Raw genomic sequence first — 17,208 nt, 5'->3', positions numbered from 1 at the left:
CCGTGGAGGGGTTGTGCCGTGTGTGTGTCACCCCCGGGCCTCCGCTATTGACAGCTCTGCCCCCGCCCTCGGCGGGGCAGCTTGGCTTTTCCAGCGTCTCCCCATGGCTTTGTTAAGATTGCTTCGCTTTGGTTTTACCTTCGAGTGGCACGCCGGGAAGCCCTGCAGCGGGAGCTGCTCCCAGCCCCTGGGCATCTTCCCTTGTCTTTTTCTTTGACGCTATGCGAAGCAGGACCCCCTTTCTCCTTTGGCACTAATGAGCTCCCTTCCCTCTCTTCTTCCACAGTGCTTGTACGAGTTCCTGGTGTTCGTCCCACCGAGCAACGGGAGCCTGAGAAAACCAGGCACGGCGGCGGTAATGGTTGATACCCAGCATCCACTCACCCTTTTGCTCAATGGCTCTGTGGGTGACAGAGAGCTCTGCAAGTATGTGGCCCAGCCCCAGAGAACACCTGGATAGCTCTATCCTATATTTGGGGTTTTTTTCTTAAAGCTGTGTGCCTATTTATTACCTCCTTTTTCCTGATTGTTTAGACCTAGAGTTCAGTCTTCCCCCCGCTGCTGTAACTGTGGCGTACATTGTAATTGTGCTGAAAGGATTTAGGTGCAAGCAGGACCTGAAATGGTATGCGTTGAGCCAGCATACCATACAAGTGCTGGCATCTGTCTTGCAGAGGCGCTGTAGTTCAAGAAGACAGGTGATGTAGTAGGCAGTGCATGTATGGTAAAGCATCTATGTTGAGCTAGGGGAGGGTAATGCTTGGCAAAGGCAGAGCCAGGAAGCTCCTTGCTAGATCACGCTGTTAGGCCAAGTTTTCAGCTTGCCTTTTCTACAAGCATTCAGGCTTACAGCCCCCCAAATGCTGCTGTGGTACCTGCATGTAGCGGTGATGGCTCAGCAAGTTTCGTTTCCTTTATCCTTTGCAGGATTCAGTATCATTTTGGAGAGTTTGGCAATTATTCCCTTGTGGTAAAGGTCCTAAGTACAAGCACCAAAACTGTTTCTTGTGACCTAGTCATCAATGAAGGCCCTATCAACAGCTGCCTCCGTATGTAATGCTCTGTTTTCCCCTTTCATTCTACAACTTGCATGTCTCCCAGCAGAACCAACTTCCTAAAAAGCCTGTGCAGCCACTCATGCTGTGCTGAAGATGTGTCATGGGCTTGCTCCTCTTCTCCCTCAGCATCTTACCTCCTTATATTTTATACACCCGTCTTGAGACCCTGACCAAGATCAGGCCTCTTCACATGATATACTGTATGACCACAACCTATTTGCAGCAGGGATTAGCCCAGAAAAATCAGTGGGTATGTGTCTGGAGGGAGCTATTTTTGTAGTTGGTTCCTGTTTCCCTGCATGTTTTACGTATGTACACAGAATCGTCCCTCTTCTTCCCTCTATCTGGCTTCTCTCACAAAATGGGAAACAATTCATGTAGTGTTTGGACTTTTTGTTTGTTGTTGCACTTTTAATTTTAAACCTCAGCTCTTGCTTTTTTGTTCATCTCTTTTCCAGGGCTGTTTCAAACTCTCGTCTACATCTCTTCCATTCTTTTCCTTTACATTAGGTTATTCCTCAGTCCTTCCAGTTTTCCAGCTGTAAAGAAAAATTCTCCATGCTTGCAAACTTGGTGTATTACCTTTCCCCTGTCTTCTTCATGTTGAGACTGTTTCCAAATCTCTAGTTTCTTCTTCAGAACGTATAGCACATCGACTCTTTTCTCACCATTGCCTTGTGATGCAGTGCAGTTTTATTTTGCCTTTTTTATGCCGAGATGTGCAGTCACTGAGCTGCACTTTGAAATTAGCTTGCTTTTGTTTTGGGTTGTTTTGGGGTTGTGTTCTGGTTTTTTTTTTTTTCTCTGGGGCTCAGGCTGGGGATATGTATTGCATGGAGAAGGTGGTGTGATGATTGGTGGGTTGGGCTTTTTGTCATGTTTGTGTCACACTTGGCCAAGCCCAGGCTGCTGAACGGTTTTGTTAGATCATTTACAGAGTTGTGTTCTTCCTCTTTCATGTAGCTATTCTCTTTGCTTTCCTGGTTTACATGGGGACCCTTGCTATCCTGATTGTCGGGCGCCTTGTTATGAAGTAAGTGAACAGTATTGTAGTATCTCCTCACACGTGAAGTGGGGCCACCAGTTTAAAAACATGCGTCATAGTGTGGTAGTGCTTCAGAGTCCCACTGTGGCCCTGCTTGCAGATCACATCCTGTTATCAGGTTGCCACGTACAAGTTAAGCTGTGGTAGCTGTCCATATGGTAATAAATACAGAGTGATACGATTTCCCTTGAGGGACATCTTGCAGCCTTGTTAGCTTGTGTGTAGAGCGGTTACTGCAGAGCAGGTGACGTCCACTGTAAGCTCGCACACACCCTGCCTTACCCTCCCATGACTTGTTCCTGGGTCTAGCCCTGAATTGGCAATACAAGTCAGTGGGACCTAAGCGTGTGTAGCATATGCAGCCTTCCATCCCGGGTACTGAATGACGTGAATCATCCGTGCCTATAAACAACTTGAGAATAAAGCCCCTGAACCTGAGCTTGTGGCAGTGCAATTACATAGCTGGACTTCACTGAGGTCCCAGGTACTGGCTGAATCTCAGTATTACATGTGTGAGCTGGGAAAACAGAAATAGGGACTGTCCCAACTTTTGATTTATGCTGCTAAATAGTTGATATTAAGATGAAATTGTCATAAAGTACTTCTTGTTTGGTTTTGTGTTTTAAACTGTTACTAATTTTCAGAATTGATCCAGTCAGAAACTGGGTTTACAAGAAACTGAACCCCAGAGAAACTGATCGTCTGATTAATTCTGTGAGTGACCACCGTATCTTTAATTTGCATTCTGTAGTGTTTTCATCTCTGAGGAACACACACTATCTGGACATCTGGGGACTTGTTTATTACTAATCATCTTCCCTTTGTGCATGTTCCCCTTGGCAAATCTTGTATTGATGTAAGACAGGCAATTTTATGTCAATGGAAAGTGCTATACTGGGTTTCCACAAAAGTTTAGTGGATTCCCAGTAGAGCTCTTGCAAGTCTTGAACATACAGCTTTGTGCCCTCTTTAGTTCCATTGAAGCAAATGTGTCGGTGAAAATACTGTCCCCTTCTGATGTAGACAATGTAAGGGAAGGGAAGAAATGCCAGCTTTCATGTCTGCTTCCAGCACAGTAGGAATTTTAGCAGGATCTACACTGAAGTCAAGATTTCTCTGGCAGCCCTAGAGCTGGCATTTCTGTGTGAGCCATGTTTTGTAGTAGAATATAGATAGATCATCACAGTCTGGGCTTCACATCTAGGGCGTCCAAACCTGCCTAGAATCAAAAGACTTGGGAGCAGAGCCCTGCAGCAATTCTTGCAGTTGTTCATCTCCATAGCTGTGTTACAGTGATGTCTGCTTCTTTATGCTGTCATTGGGGCTGATCAGAGTGATTTAGGGAACTCAATTGGAAAGAAGCTACTCCTGCATTGAAAAGGATTCATTTTCTGCTGGTTTAGCTCACTAAACAGTCTCTCTGTGGTGTCAGACAAGTGCCAATGGGATGGGATGGATCCTGTTTGAGAGTCAGCAACTGCATCTGCTCAGCTTTGTTGTAAAGCAGCACTCACAGTGATGGCAAGTCTGTGGCTGATTTGGACTGGACCCAACTCTCATGAGTCTCAAACACAGGCTCTTTTCACTGCATTGTTGTTTCCACCCTGGTCAAAGGTGGAGTGTGGACCATCTGCAAATATTATTGCAATATGGTGGAGCCATGAAGGGGCTAGAAGTAACAAGTGGGGAAACAAAAGGAAGAGGAAGATGGGGAGAACAAAGACAAACACAGTATGTGAAAGTTTGCAGTTTGCTGACCTCTCTTCCTTGGGCAGCTGATGCAGCTGCTGACTTGCCCTTTGTGTGTCTGGTTTGTTCCCAAAGGAGCTCGGGTCCCCGAACACAACAGACTCCATTAGCAGTGATCCCACCCCACGTTTGTGGAGCACAGCCTCTCGGCAGCGGCTGCGTTCCCTGGACACGTTCCGAGGGTGAGCATAAGACCTTGCTCAAAAGCAGCTCTTCCAAGGGGAATGAGATTTTTCTAATGGCGGTTTGACAGTGTATGGAAATATATAGCAGATGGATGGTTCAAGGGGGTCTGTTTTACTTGGAAGATAATCAAGGTTTTAATTACTGGATTTTCCGAAACACTTTGCAGTTGATCTAGTTTGAGGAAACATTAAAGTTGTGGCAGAGGGTGGAAAAGAACAACATATGTTCAGTGCGAAAACGCTATGTGAAGGAGCTTACTTTGGTTCACCGCCACCCATGATCTTTGAAACGCTGCTTCCTGGTTGGCAACGCTGGAAACCTTGTACATAATCTTGCTTCAAAAATAAAATAAACCAGATCTCACAGTTAGAAATGTTTTAATGAGGGTAAACATTAACTGTGTGTTCATACATATGTATTTCATCGACATGTGATACTTTGTGTGTGTTTTTGTTGTTGTCTTTCTAGGCTCTCTCTTATAATTATGGTGTTTGTTAACTATGGAGGAGGAAAATACTGGTTCTTCAAACATGAGAGTTGGAACGGTAAAGTACAATTGAGACAGTTAATCTGGGTTTTAACTGCGGCAGTATCTAGATATGGTTAGCATTGCAGCTGCTGCAGCTATCTGTTGCTCAGCTGAAGGCTGGGACGCTGTGCCAGTTTGCCTCAGCAGGGTATCTGGCCTGTTAGGTATATGGGCAAAGCAGTGTATAGTCCTGCTTGTCACACAGTTGACGGGATGGTTTCAGATCACAATCTGTGTGTAACCTTTTCATTTTTGACACAGGTTCATATCTTTAACTTTTCTGTGTTGTTTAATGACCACAGTCAAGCTGATGGTGCTCAATGCTGTACGAACATAATGCCTTGATTGGCAAGCTGATGGGGAAGGGGTCGGGCATCGTGCTGTCCTAGTGGAGAATAGCAAGGATGCCATCCCTGAAATCTTTCCCAAGACACAGCAGTCAGTTCTGACCCTATTTTTGAAGAACGGTAAAAGCAGTGAAGCAAGATGATTAGCTCTTTGTAAGTTTTGTTTATAACATGTTTTAGATTTTGGGGCATCAAATAATGGCAAGCAGCCTGCAATTCCTCTGGAAACTCAACAGTAATGTTGTTAAAATTTAGGGAGGGTTCGAGGTAAATAACGTGTTCCTTCGTATTTCTCTGTAGGATTAACAGTGGCAGATCTGGTGTTTCCATGGTAAGTCTTCCTGAGGAATAGTTCTTGTGTCAAGTGATTCTTTATGTTAAGGGTTGCAGGGAGAACATTGTGTGCACCTTGCCTCCATGTGGAAATGTATTTGGAGGGGAGGCTTTGTGTTAAACGGTTGATAGGAATCTGCCCCTCCAGATAACAGCATCGTCCTTACGAACCAGTAGAAGAGCAAAGTGCTTTTGGCTGCCCCGCATCCTCCTTCCTCCCTCCACACAATGTCAGTGGGGGGCGCAGGGTTACGCTGCCAGTGGAAGTGCAGTATCCCTGGGGAGCTCATTGCCATGCTACTGTGTTGAAGGCGGTCAGTCTGGCAAGATTCAAAGCTGGACTGATGTGTATCCAGAGATAAAATAGTCAAGGGAATTTTGGATTAAGCTAATCTCTATATAACCAGAGAATGGTCTTATGGGGAAGCAATTATCCCATCTGCCCCTAGCATGCTTCTCTGAAATACAGACTGGTTGTGGTTACTCTTGGAGATGGGAGCTGGACTTGGACTGTGAACCTAATCTAGAGGGGAGGAGTGGGTCAGTTCTGAATTTGAATCGTAGATTTGCAGCTTGTGTTCTACTGCTCTGAAGATGGTAATTTAGTTTTGGGTAGTGGAATTTTTTGGTGGCATATGTATTGCTGCAGAAATGCAATTGCAAGAATGCAATTACTTCCCTGAACTTTATTGCCTCAACTGACCATGGAAAGAGGTGGAAAGGTCCCATAGTGCAAGCTCAGTTGTCTGGGAATTCCTAGCAATCAGAGGAAATAAAGTTGTCCAATTTTACTCAATGGATGCATTTCTGTTGGGCCAATGCAGGCTACTCTGTTAGCTTCAGCGTTTGCTGTCACGCGCATGTGTGATGAGACATCTGTCAGCTCCATTTCCCATCTGCTCTGTTCTCCAGGTTTGTGTTCATTATGGGGACATCAATATCGCTGTCACTGAGCTCCATGCTGAGATGGGGAAGTTCCAAGCGGAAGGTGCTTGGGAAAATCCTCTGGAGGAGTTTTCTGCTAATCCTGCTGGGAATCATAGTTGTGAATCCCAATTACTGCCTTGGACCATGTGAGTGGAACTTGCTCTCTTCCTTGTATTTCTGCAACTGTCGTTCCTGCCTCCTTGGCTGGGCTGTTGAGAAAACAGTGTCAGCCTTGCTGTACCGACCGGTTGCATGGGGGCCGTTTGATGGTATCCTGTAGAGTGCTGTTCAGTTCTGCACCGATGCAATTCTCTGTTTGACCCCTGTGCCGACCACTGTTTATCAGCTTAGTGGTGACTTTCCCAGGGTTATGATTTACAGAAAGTGAGGTGGCAGAGCGTAGGTGTCCCTTGTACCTGCAAGTGCAGTGGGTCTCAGCTCTCCCTGGAGAAGGGGAGCTTTCATATTTACAAAAGAGCCCATGTTTGCTCCTCTTCCACATTGCTTGCACGTTTTTCAGTGTCCTGGGATAATCTGCGTATTCCTGGGGTGCTCCAGAGGCTGGGATTCACGTACCTGGTGGTTGCTGCTCTCGAACTCCTATTTACAAGAGCTGGGACTGAGAGTGGGACCTTGGTGAGTTATGTGGGGAGATGACAAGTGATACTGGAGTAGGATTTGGGAGCTTTTGCTCTTGTTTGGGCACAAAGAACACATGAGAAATGATGAGAAAACATGTAGCATCTTACCTCATGTGTAGTGCAGTGTGACCTGGCAAAAATTTTGGGGAACATGCACCCTTCAGTGTCCCAGTCTGCATTTTTTCACGTCTAGCTTTGCTGTATTTGAGGATTTCACCGATCCATTCAGATGGTGCTTAGAAGCAGGCATTCCCAGGCACTTTTGATGACTTTCCACCGCCAAGGGACCCGAGGGACAGGCATCTCTGTGCCGAGTCCTGTGGCCTGTGTTTTGTCCGGTTAATTTTGGCAGTGTTTTTTCACAGCAGGGGAAAGTAATACTGCTTTTTGGCCTTTCTGGAGTCTGTTTTCCCAAAAGGCTTTTGTTCTACTCATGAATCAAAATTCCTTTTGACATTTTCCAAGCTAAAAAACATTGTGGGCTTTTGTTTTGGTTTGTTTCTCCCCCTCCCCCAAGTAACTAAGTGTCTGGAAATTGTTCATGAAGATGAAAGGTCTGTTGGTAGAACGCAGTTTTGTAATGACAACAGCTCCCTCTTCTATCTGTGGGACTGCCTGCCAGGAAGTACAGGATGTCCCCAAGGGCATGGTTTTTACTTGCCAGCTAATACCCACCTCCCTCCGTCTCATGCAGGAGATGCCATGTCCTGCTCTGCAGGATATTCTCCCCTACTGGCCACAGTGGATTTTCATTCTGATGTTAGAAGTGATTTGGCTCTGCTTGACCTTTTTGTTACCAGTGCCAGGTTGTCCCAGGTAAGACTGTGCACTCAGACTACTTTCTGTGGGGCACCAGATTGTTTTTCTTCTACTGAGTAGAACATGCATTTTATTAGCCATAGGGAAGGAATGAAGAGGAGAGCTTTTAGGCCGGCGGGGTTAAGGGAAGCATTCATCACGTGAAGAAACTTTCTTTACTTTGGTGCTAAAGTACCTGGTGTTATAAAGGTGACGTTACTGTTCCTTTCTGTCTGAAGAAGAGGATTAAAATCTCCCTGAGGTCTGTGTACAGCAATATATGATCATCGCAATGTCATCCTTGTCCCTATCTTTGCCCCTTTAAAGGGACAGCACCTGCAGAGCAGATGGAGCCGCTGGCTGGGTAGCCAGGGCTGAACTGAAGCATTGCTTTAGGCTCCCGATACTGCCTGTCCCCTCATGACCCAGCTTCTCATGGCATTGCGATGATCAAAACAGGGTGGCTACCAGCCAGCTGTCATGTAGGACCTGTGTTTCACTGTGTGCCTCTGGCCAAGGAAAACATCGAGCATTTACTGTGCTGGGCCAGGGGACCGGCTACTATTCAGGTGGAGAGTACCAACACTTTGTGCCATAACCTGTTTGCTTCTGTCCTAGGGGCTATCTTGGTCCTGGGGGCATTGGAGACTTTGGAAACTATCCCAACTGCACTGGAGGAGCAGCTGGTTACATTGATCGTTTGCTTCTTGGAGAAAAGCATATATATCAGCATCCCTCTTCAAGTGTAAGTAGCTTTTGGTTTGCAGTATGAAGAGCACTGAACATAGCTGTCAGGAGGGGCTTGGGAATGATACATGCAGGGGGATGGAGGAGAAAGGAGATTGGTTGCTCAGGTGCCCTGTAACAACTGTTTTCTCTCTAAGGTGATTTACCAAACAACAATGCCATATGATCCTGAAGGGATTCTGGGGACCATAAATACCATTTTTATGGCATTTCTGGGACTGCAGGTACCTCTCTACTTTCTGGCTGTGTGCTATAATGGGAAGATTTAAAGGAATCTTGGAAGTGGGGAGGCAACTTAGTTTCTTTAAGGCTGAGACTGGTTCTAACAAAACCTTTTCCAGAGCAATGCTTTCAGGCTGACTTAGCCTGAGGTGAGTGTCAGAGAAGTGGAATCTAACCTGGCAGTAGCTTGCATTAGATAAACCAAGACTTTTTCTCAGTTTTTGTAAGGGATGGACACAAGAAGTTTGCAAAATATCCACCCGGAAACTTCCTTTGCTTGTTTTAAGGTTGGGCTTATGCTGGGAGTAGGCTGGCTCTGCATGTTGGAAAGTAGGGCCAAGAGACGCATAGACTTCACAGCTTCATTTTGAACATACGGTTTTAAAGGTCACAGCTGTACATGTTCCCCGTTGCTAATTTTCCGCTTGACATGCAGCGTTAGCCATCTTTCATAGGTGCTATGGGTGTGCTCACCTTTCCAGACACGAGGGAGGCAGGGGTTCACATTAGTGTCACCAACATCAAAAGCTCACAGCTCCCCACCGTGTTTAAAATAGGATGTCATGTCGGTTTTTGGTGCAGTTCTAGTTGGTCATTGCTGGCTTTTCTGTCTGTGCAGCAGCTGTTAACCAAACTGAAACTCTTGTGCTGGGAAAGGAATGTTACTGCATGTAGCACTGGGTAAAAATTGATCGGGAATCTCTGCGGGGCAGAGCTTGGAACAGAAGTGTGACACTGAGGAATGAGTCATCGGGACACATTTCGTAGTGTGCGTGAAAAGGAGCGCGTGCTCCGAGCAGGCCAGGGTGAGACGTGGCGCTGTGGAGAAGCTGTTGGGGCTGGCTTGGGGAGTCAATGTGGCATTGTTCCTTTGTGCAATCCTTGCTGAGGGGCATGGAGCTCAAGTCACATTGTGTTAACCTAACAAAGTTGCTCGTCCCCTTCTTCAGTGTTAACGTAGTAGGGAAGGGAGAAAAGGTGCACCTCTGTTGGTGAGAGGGTTGCATTTATGTATTTTCCCCATCTGTGTCCATTCTTTGCAAAGAGTTCCCATTCTGAGCCTTTCGGCCACTTAGTTGATATAAATCCTATTCGTGTTCTGTCTTAGCACAGGTAGCTGGTGGCAAATATATCTGGCTCTTGAAGTGTAGTTACATTTATGGGCATTAATTCATTTTTTTGTATTCCTTTTGTATTAGGCAGGAAAAATTATCTTGTTCTACAAAGACCAGCACAAACAAATTATGAGTCGGTTCTTCATATGGAGCATAGTAATGGTAAGTCAGATAGTTATGTAGCTTTTTAATAGACATGTATTTTTATGCAACACAAACTTAGTATTTCTGAAACATGTTGTAGTGGTTATATAAACTTCAGCAACTTTCTATTTCAGGGAGTTATTTCTGCTATCTTGACAAAATGTTCTAAAGAAGAAGGGTTTATTCCCATAAACAAGAACTTATGGTAAGCAAAGAGATACAACTTTTAGTATGATTTTGTTAAGGTACTATTTTACCTTGGAGAATGTTTTACTTTTCTTATATTGAGATCTGTCTGTATCACATAGTTCTCTAAATAATCTTTTTACTGAAAATGTGTGTAGGTCAATATCGTATGTGACAACCATGAGCTGCTTTGCCTTCATCCTCTTATTGCTGATATATTACCTTGTGGATGTCAAGAGACTGTGGTCAGGTGCTCCATTTTTCTACCCAGGTCAGTGAAATCACGGCTGGAAACGTATTCCTTCCAATTCTTTCTGCACTGATACTATCCTTTTATGTTTTCTGTGCTTCCCTTGTCTTTAAAAGAGTTGGGATTTAGAATGAGGTATCCTGAAGGACACCAGAATAATTAACTTGAGTTGAATCTTTGTGTAGAACTGGGACACTTGGGACCAGATGTTTAGGAGAGAGGGACTTTCAAGTCCTTAAATGAGGGCTGGAAGCTGCTATTGCCAAATGACCATTCTCAGTTTGGTCTCGAGTCAAGGTCCCAGGGAACAGCTGCCTAGTACCAAGCAAAATACCACAGCTGGTTCATAGTTGGTTTTGGAAAGGACTGCTGAGACTTGGGTAACCTAATGGGAAACTCAAAGGCCTGTCAACAGAGTAATACCACTTCTGAAGATGTGGAAGACGAAGTCCCCTGGGCAGCTGTGTAGGTTCTGTCTCTGTGTTTTTAGATAAGCCTGTCTCCCAAAGCATCCCACTGTGGTTTTAACCACACTGGGCTCTTGACAAACATCCGAGTACAGAATGCAAACCCACAGCAGAGGGAACCTTTCAGCAGCTTTGGTGTCTGGTGTCTGGACAGGAAGATGGGTAGGGTGACAGCATGGTATCGTATCTCCTACCAGAAATCCCAGAGTTTTGAAGGGCAGTCAGCATTTGTTTGTAAAGGCAATAGATCTGACCAAATAGGTTGGCCCTTGCCCACCCTGAAGACAATAACTGTGATTATTCTCCTTGTCAATAAAATTGCAGGATACTGATTTGGTTATATTTTCCATTTAGCATATAGGTTGTCTGTATTTCTTTTCAATAAATGGTTTGGGGGAGAGAACCCCTCAGACTGTATTTGAAAACACCTTTGTGTAGCATCTTTGGGGCAAGGCACATTAGCTGTTGTGATTAGCTGTTGTTGTCTCGGTGCCACTCTGTTTCATAAGCCTGGCATGCCTCTACCTGCTTACTCTGAAGTAAGCTCATACCTGCTCTTTCAGATGGTATGACTTGTGCTTACTTTCAGGAATGAACTCAATCCTGGTCTACGTTGGACACGAAGTGTTTGAAAACTATTTCCCTTTTAAGTGGAAGATGCAAGACAGTCAATCCCATGCAGAGCATCTGACTCAAAACCTCACTGCAACAACTCTTTGGGTCATAATATCATACTTACTTTACAAGAGAAGGATATTCTGGAAAATCTGATAAGAGGTGGTCAAGGTGTAGCAGGTCTAGATTCTGATGGGACAAGTGCATAAGGTGGATTAGCCTGAAATATTGCCACTCATGCTAGGCTCTATTACTAAAAAGGGATACTAATTCAAGTTTACAGTGCCATGGAAGTTGTCATCAAGACTTTTATGTGACTTAAGGGACAGTATTTTCCTATTTAGCAAAAACTTACTAGTCTGCTGCAGTTTGCGCTCTTTCTGTTTTCTGTATTTTGTAAATATTTTACTGATCTCCCTCCTTCATATAGAGAAACTGAACATACCGCAATAGTTGGGCAGTCAAAGACAGCCTGATGGTGCTTGCAAAAGGAACTGCAAGGGATCTGGGTGGTGACTGCAAGGGGTTATCAGAATGGGAGTGTGGTAACAGTCATCGCATCTGACAAGGCATCCCCTAACTCACGTGGTCTGGGGTTTGTATATACCCTTGGCACCTACCGCATGCCTGCACCATGCTGGCTACTGGCACACATTTACCTTGGCCATCTTTTTGTCTCGGGAGCACTGGCAGCATCCTCAGTCCTGCACTTGGGTCGGCAGTGCGGTGACTGTCTGGGAAAGCTCGGGGGCACCTGTGTGCTACAGCGTGCTGCAGAAAGTGGTGCCTCAACCGACCATTCTTCATTGTGTTCTTCTAATTTGGTCTTGGATCAAAACCTTAGGTTTAGGATCCTGGTGAAGCCTCCTGCCAAAGATCTCTTCTATTGGCTTATTCATCAGCATGCTGCTGCTGCAGGTTTAGCAGCCCGCCTGTGCATGTTCTGGGCCTTTGTGTTACATACCTCTAGCATGGATGAGGTCCGAGTTTCACGTGCTACACTCCAGTTCCTATTGACTTTGTATAATCACTTGGATATTGCCAAAGTTCGATCAAAGCAATCCTCTTTATAAATGGGTTCATGTAAGGGCCCTGAACCTGAAAACCAGCAATACAGGTAGAATTGAGCCAAAAAGGAAGAGATAGCAGACCAATTCAATGTAAGATAATAGTTTTTGGAAACTCAGCCAGAATAATTAACTTGAGTTGAATCTTTGTGTAGAACTGGGACACTTGGGACCAGATGTTTAGGAGAGAGGGACTTTCAAGTCCTTAAATGAGGGCTGGAAGCTGCTATTGCCAAATGACCATTCTCAGTTTGGTCTCGAGTCAAGGTCCCAGGGAACAGCTGCCTAGTACCAAGCAAAATACCACAGCTGGTTCATAGTTGGTTTTGGAAAGGACTGCTGAGACTTGGGTAACCTAATGGGAAACTCAAAGGCCTGTCAACAGAGTAATACCACTTCTGAAGATGTGGAAGACGAAGTCCCCTGGGCAGCTGTGTAGGTTCTGTCTCTGTGTTTTTAGATAAGCCTGTCTCCCAAAGCATCCCACTGTGGTTTTAACCACACTGGGCTCTTGACAAACATCCGAGTACAGAATGCAAACCCACAGCAGAGGGAACCTTTCAGCAGCTTTGGTGTCTGGTGTCTGGACAGGAAGATGGGTAGGGTGACAGCATGGTATCGTATCTCCTACCAGAAATCCCAGAGTTTTGAAGGGCAGTCAGCATTTGTTTGTAAAGGCAATAGATCTGACCAAATAGGTTGGCCCTTGCCCACCCTGAAGACAAACACTGTGATTATTCTCCTTGTCAATAAAATTGCAGGATACTGATTTGGTTATATTTTCCATTTAGCATATAGGTTGTCTGTTTCTTTTCAATAAACGCTTTGGGGGAGAGAACCCCTCAGACTGTATTTGAAAACACCTTTGTGTAGCATCTTTGGGGCAAGTAACATTAGCTGTTGTGATTAGCTGTTGTCTCGGTGCCACTCTGTTTCATAAGCCTGGCATGCCTCTGCCTGCTTACTCTGAAGTAAGCTCATACCTGCTCTTTCAGATGGTATGACTTGTGCTTACTTTCAGGAATGAACTCAATCCTGGTCTACGTTGGACACGAAGTGTTTGAAAACTATTTCCCTTTTAAGTGGAAGATGCAAGACAGTCAATCCCACGCAGAGCATCTGACTCAAAACCTCACTGCAACAACTCTTTGGGTCATAATATCATACTTACTTTACAAGAGAAGGATATTCTGGAAAATCTGATAAGAGGTGGTCAAGGTGTAGCAGGTCTAGATTCTGATGGGACAAGTGCATAAGGTGGATTAGCCTGAAATATTGCCACTCATGCTAGGCTCTATTACTAAAAAGGGATACTAATTCAAGTTTACAGTGCCATGGAAGTTGTCATCAAGACTTTTATGTGACTTAAGGGACAGTATTTTCCTATTTAGCAAAAACTTACTAGTCTGCTGCAGTTGCGCTCTTTCTGTTTTCTGTATTTTGTAAATATTTTACTGATCTCCCTCCTTCATATAGAGAAACTGAACATACCGCAATAGTTGGGCAGTCAAAGACAGCCTGATGGTGCTTGCAAAAGGAACTGCAAGGGATCTGGGTGGTGACTGCAAGGGGTTAGAAGAATGGGAGTGTGGTTAACAGTCATCGCATCTGACAAGGCATCCCCTAACTCACGTGGTCTGGGGTTTGTATATACCCTTGGCACCTACCGCATGCCTGCACCACGCTGGCTACTGGCACACATTTACCCTGGCCATCTTTTTGTCTCGGGAGCACTGGCAGCATCCTCAGTCCTGCACTTGGGTCGGCAGTGCGGTGACTGTCTGGGAAAGCTCGGGGGCACCTGTGTGCTACAGCGTGCTGCAGAAAGTGGTGCCTCAACCGACCATTCTTCATTGTGTTCTTCTAATTTGGTCTTGGATCAAAACCTTAGGTTTAGGATCCTGGTGAAGCCTCCTGCCAAAGATCTCTTCTATTGGCTTATTCATCAGCATGCTGCTGCTGCAGGTTTAGCAGCCCGCCTGTGCATGTTCTGGGCCTTTGTGTTACATACCTCTAGCATGGATGAGGTCCGAGTTTCACGTGCTACACTCCAGTTCCTATTGACTTTGTATAATCACTTGGATATTGCCAAAGTTCGATCAAAGCAATCCTCTTTATAAATGGGTTCATGTAAGGGCCCTGAACCTGAAAACCAGCAATACAGGTAGAATTGAGCCAAAAAGGAAGAGATAGCAGACCAATTCAATGTAAGATAATAGTTTTTGGAAACTCAGGAAATTCACTCATGCTGTGATTTCCAAACTAGTGCTAATAAAAAGCCTGAAAAACCCTGCTATGTTCTCTGTGTATGTATAAAGAAGGAAAGAATTAAGACGCACACCTTAGTATAATGCTATGGAAAAAAGCCCAAAACAAATAGGACATTATGGAAGACTTCTTAAACAAAGTTTTATTTATAAAGTTTGATCTACCCACATAAGAAAACTAAGCGGTGAACAAACACTGAGTAGTGTTTGTGTATCGCAGAACCTGTAACTCATAGGGGACTTCTTCGACTCTCTGGACAAGTGATTTCCACTGCCATGCTGCTGTTCATACAATTAAGAGCCTTCCCCTCTCTCCGCAAGAGACACTGCATCGTGGTCCAGTCCATTCAAGCAAGGGTCTGAAGCAGCAGTATTTTCTCATTAATGCAGAACCTATGCAAGACCACCATGAGATTTTCCCCACAGCGTGAGACCTGGCGCTCCATGGCCAGGCGGAAATCTTCTTTCACTCCTTTAGTTATACCCCGGGTAACTGTATGATGCCTTAAGTCACGAAGGAAAGAGAGACAGACAAAATCAAAGAATGGTTATTTGGTGCACTACAGTAATTTAAAAGGTGCTGCATGTCACTTACTACGTATCTACTGTCCATACCCAAGTTTATATAAGGAGAGCCAAATAGCCTGTGCTATGCTATTTTTTAAAAATCATGTGTTTAGTAGCTTACAAGTCTTTCAACAGTTACAAGTTCCGTAAAAGCCTATGCTCTTACTGCTTTGATTATGACTGTTGGGGGGAAAAAAAAAGTTGCTGTTCTGGCTAACAGGAAAAACTGTTCTCTTAACCCAGCACGTACAGAGTTCTCCTTGCTTGGGGAAAGGAATTTTTCTTTTCTCTCTACCTTTGCTGCCCAGGCCACTTCCTCATTATAATCACTTCTATAAATGGTTCGGGTTGAAAGAAGAGTGAAAAGATGAACCTGCTTTCTCTGGAGGAAGGGGACAGATGGCTGCCACCATAAAGAACAGAGGGCATCTTGTACCAGCAGGAAAGTGCAGGAAGAAGCTATATAATCCTGTGGGCACTGATAACTCTTTGACTAATGAAAGGTGCAACGAACACTTCACAGGCCAACACAAAGCCCAAATCAAGCCAGGCTGTGAGTCTGCGTCAGTAGAAGCCGGCTCTTGTAGAGATGCTAGACGCCAGGCGGGGATTACATTTATTCTGAGCAGAAGTTCAGGACTTATTTTCAAACAGAACAAAGGTCCAGCTACTGAGCAAGCTAAAGCAATGCTGGCTGGGGAAACTCTTGGGCTATTGCCCTGCTAAAGGCCGTTCTTATGAACAGTTCTTTGTCCTCATGCTGGCCTGTAGCACTCAATACCTAAATCTTGTCCTTAAAACAATGTTCTGTAGCACTAAAGCACTACACTTTACTTGCATGAGTCCAGAACTGGTTAAGTAAGATCAAGACTTTGTAAGATCTACCTGCAAGCCCTAGTTGGGAAGGTATGCAAAAGATACACCTTGAAATGAGAGCCCTAGCACTACTAAAGGAGCAGCATAAATTAAATTAGAGAGAAAAGCATAATGCTAACGTTGAGACAAGTCCTGAATCATGGGTAAGAAGGGAAGAGCTGGACCGAACCCAGCAAGCACACCGAAAGACAGAAAGGAAATAAAAAAATAAAGGGTGAGGGCATCTATGCCAATCCAGAGATGCTGGAAACGAGAAAGGGAAAAGTCTGGGAATTACCCTCACCAACAATACCACCCCACCTTCACTTAAATCAGCAAGTCCAGCATTTGAGAAGAGACTTCTCTGCCAAAACAGTAGAGACCTCTGTAACACGTGGAAAAGGCAAAGAGGAGACTACCCTGCAGACTACTGGGCAATTCATTGATGAGCTAGGCTGAGTGAAGCAAAACTACACTGAAAACGCTCATCCAGAGGTTATGGGATAAACCCTGTTTTCCGTCTTCACTGTCTTAAACATAGCTAGCAGCACTTATGACTGAGTGCTACGGTCAATTACAACCTAAAGGAGAATATGCAACCTACAGCTACTGAGCAAGCCAGCAGCGCTTTTGAAGATGTGTGTCATATAACAGCTGGAAAACAGAAAACAGAATTCAGAACAACTTAAATGAAGAAAAGGAGCTACAAGAGGATCCAGTAACCAGTTTCTTGAAAAGAAAGGGTTATACTTCTGCTAATACATGATTGAACACTGGTATCATTTTGGGGGATTTCTACATTTTTGTTTAAATTCAACAGTGATTATTAAATTGAAAGGACACGGATACTGGCAACTTATGGGAAAAAGAAAAATAAATGTTATAATAGAACAACATGGTTTGCCAGGCAATGTAGGCACAAATGGAGAAAAAAAAGATAAATATTGAGTAACAAATTGCTGAAAACCATGGGCAGTAAAACATGTTGACAAAACACAGCACACTATGAGTGGGGTTTTTCCACTTGGTACCTGTCAGCAGTCTGTATGCTGGGCTGTAGCACAGGTATGAATTCGTGCGGCCGCAACCCCAT

At 44.6% G+C, this 17,208-nt stretch overlaps 2 protein-coding genes across 2 annotated transcripts in view; one reads left to right on the top strand and one right to left on the bottom strand.

Moving 5' to 3' along the window:
• Positions 1-11,756, top strand: part of HGSNAT (heparan-alpha-glucosaminide N-acetyltransferase) — a 12,330-nt gene extending 574 nt beyond the window's left edge. The window contains exons 2-17 of the mRNA XM_009334141.1: positions 287-426; positions 928-1,049; positions 2,022-2,091; positions 2,748-2,817; positions 3,928-4,034; positions 4,507-4,583; positions 5,215-5,245; positions 6,160-6,320; positions 6,695-6,810; positions 7,510-7,631; positions 8,232-8,358; positions 8,498-8,584; positions 9,782-9,859; positions 9,976-10,046; positions 10,186-10,298; positions 11,334-11,756. Of these exons, the coding sequence (XP_009332416.1) occupies positions 287-426; positions 928-1,049; positions 2,022-2,091; positions 2,748-2,817; positions 3,928-4,034; positions 4,507-4,583; positions 5,215-5,245; positions 6,160-6,320; positions 6,695-6,810; positions 7,510-7,631; positions 8,232-8,358; positions 8,498-8,584; positions 9,782-9,859; positions 9,976-10,046; positions 10,186-10,298; positions 11,334-11,515 (1,674 nt within the window). The 3' untranslated portion in view covers positions 11,516-11,756. The remainder of the gene's footprint in view (positions 1-286; positions 427-927; positions 1,050-2,021; positions 2,092-2,747; positions 2,818-3,927; positions 4,035-4,506; positions 4,584-5,214; positions 5,246-6,159; positions 6,321-6,694; positions 6,811-7,509; positions 7,632-8,231; positions 8,359-8,497; positions 8,585-9,781; positions 9,860-9,975; positions 10,047-10,185; positions 10,299-11,333) is intronic.
• Positions 11,757-14,818: 3,062 nt separating this feature from the next.
• Positions 14,819-17,208, bottom strand: part of INTS10 (integrator complex subunit 10) — a 20,325-nt gene continuing 17,935 nt past the window's right edge. Inside the window, exon 16 of the mRNA XM_009334140.1 lies at positions 14,819-15,197. Coding sequence (XP_009332415.1) covers positions 15,041-15,197 — 157 coding nt within the window. The 3' untranslated portion in view covers positions 14,819-15,040. The remainder of the gene's footprint in view (positions 15,198-17,208) is intronic.

The sequence above is a fragment of the Pygoscelis adeliae genome, unplaced genomic scaffold, assembly GCF_000699105.1.
Source record: "Pygoscelis adeliae isolate BGI_AS28 unplaced genomic scaffold, ASM69910v1 Scaffold521, whole genome shotgun sequence".
NCBI lineage: Eukaryota > Metazoa > Chordata > Aves > Sphenisciformes > Spheniscidae > Pygoscelis > Pygoscelis adeliae.
Note: the sequence above shows the minus strand (reverse complement) of the source record. Positions and strands in the feature narration are given on the sequence as shown.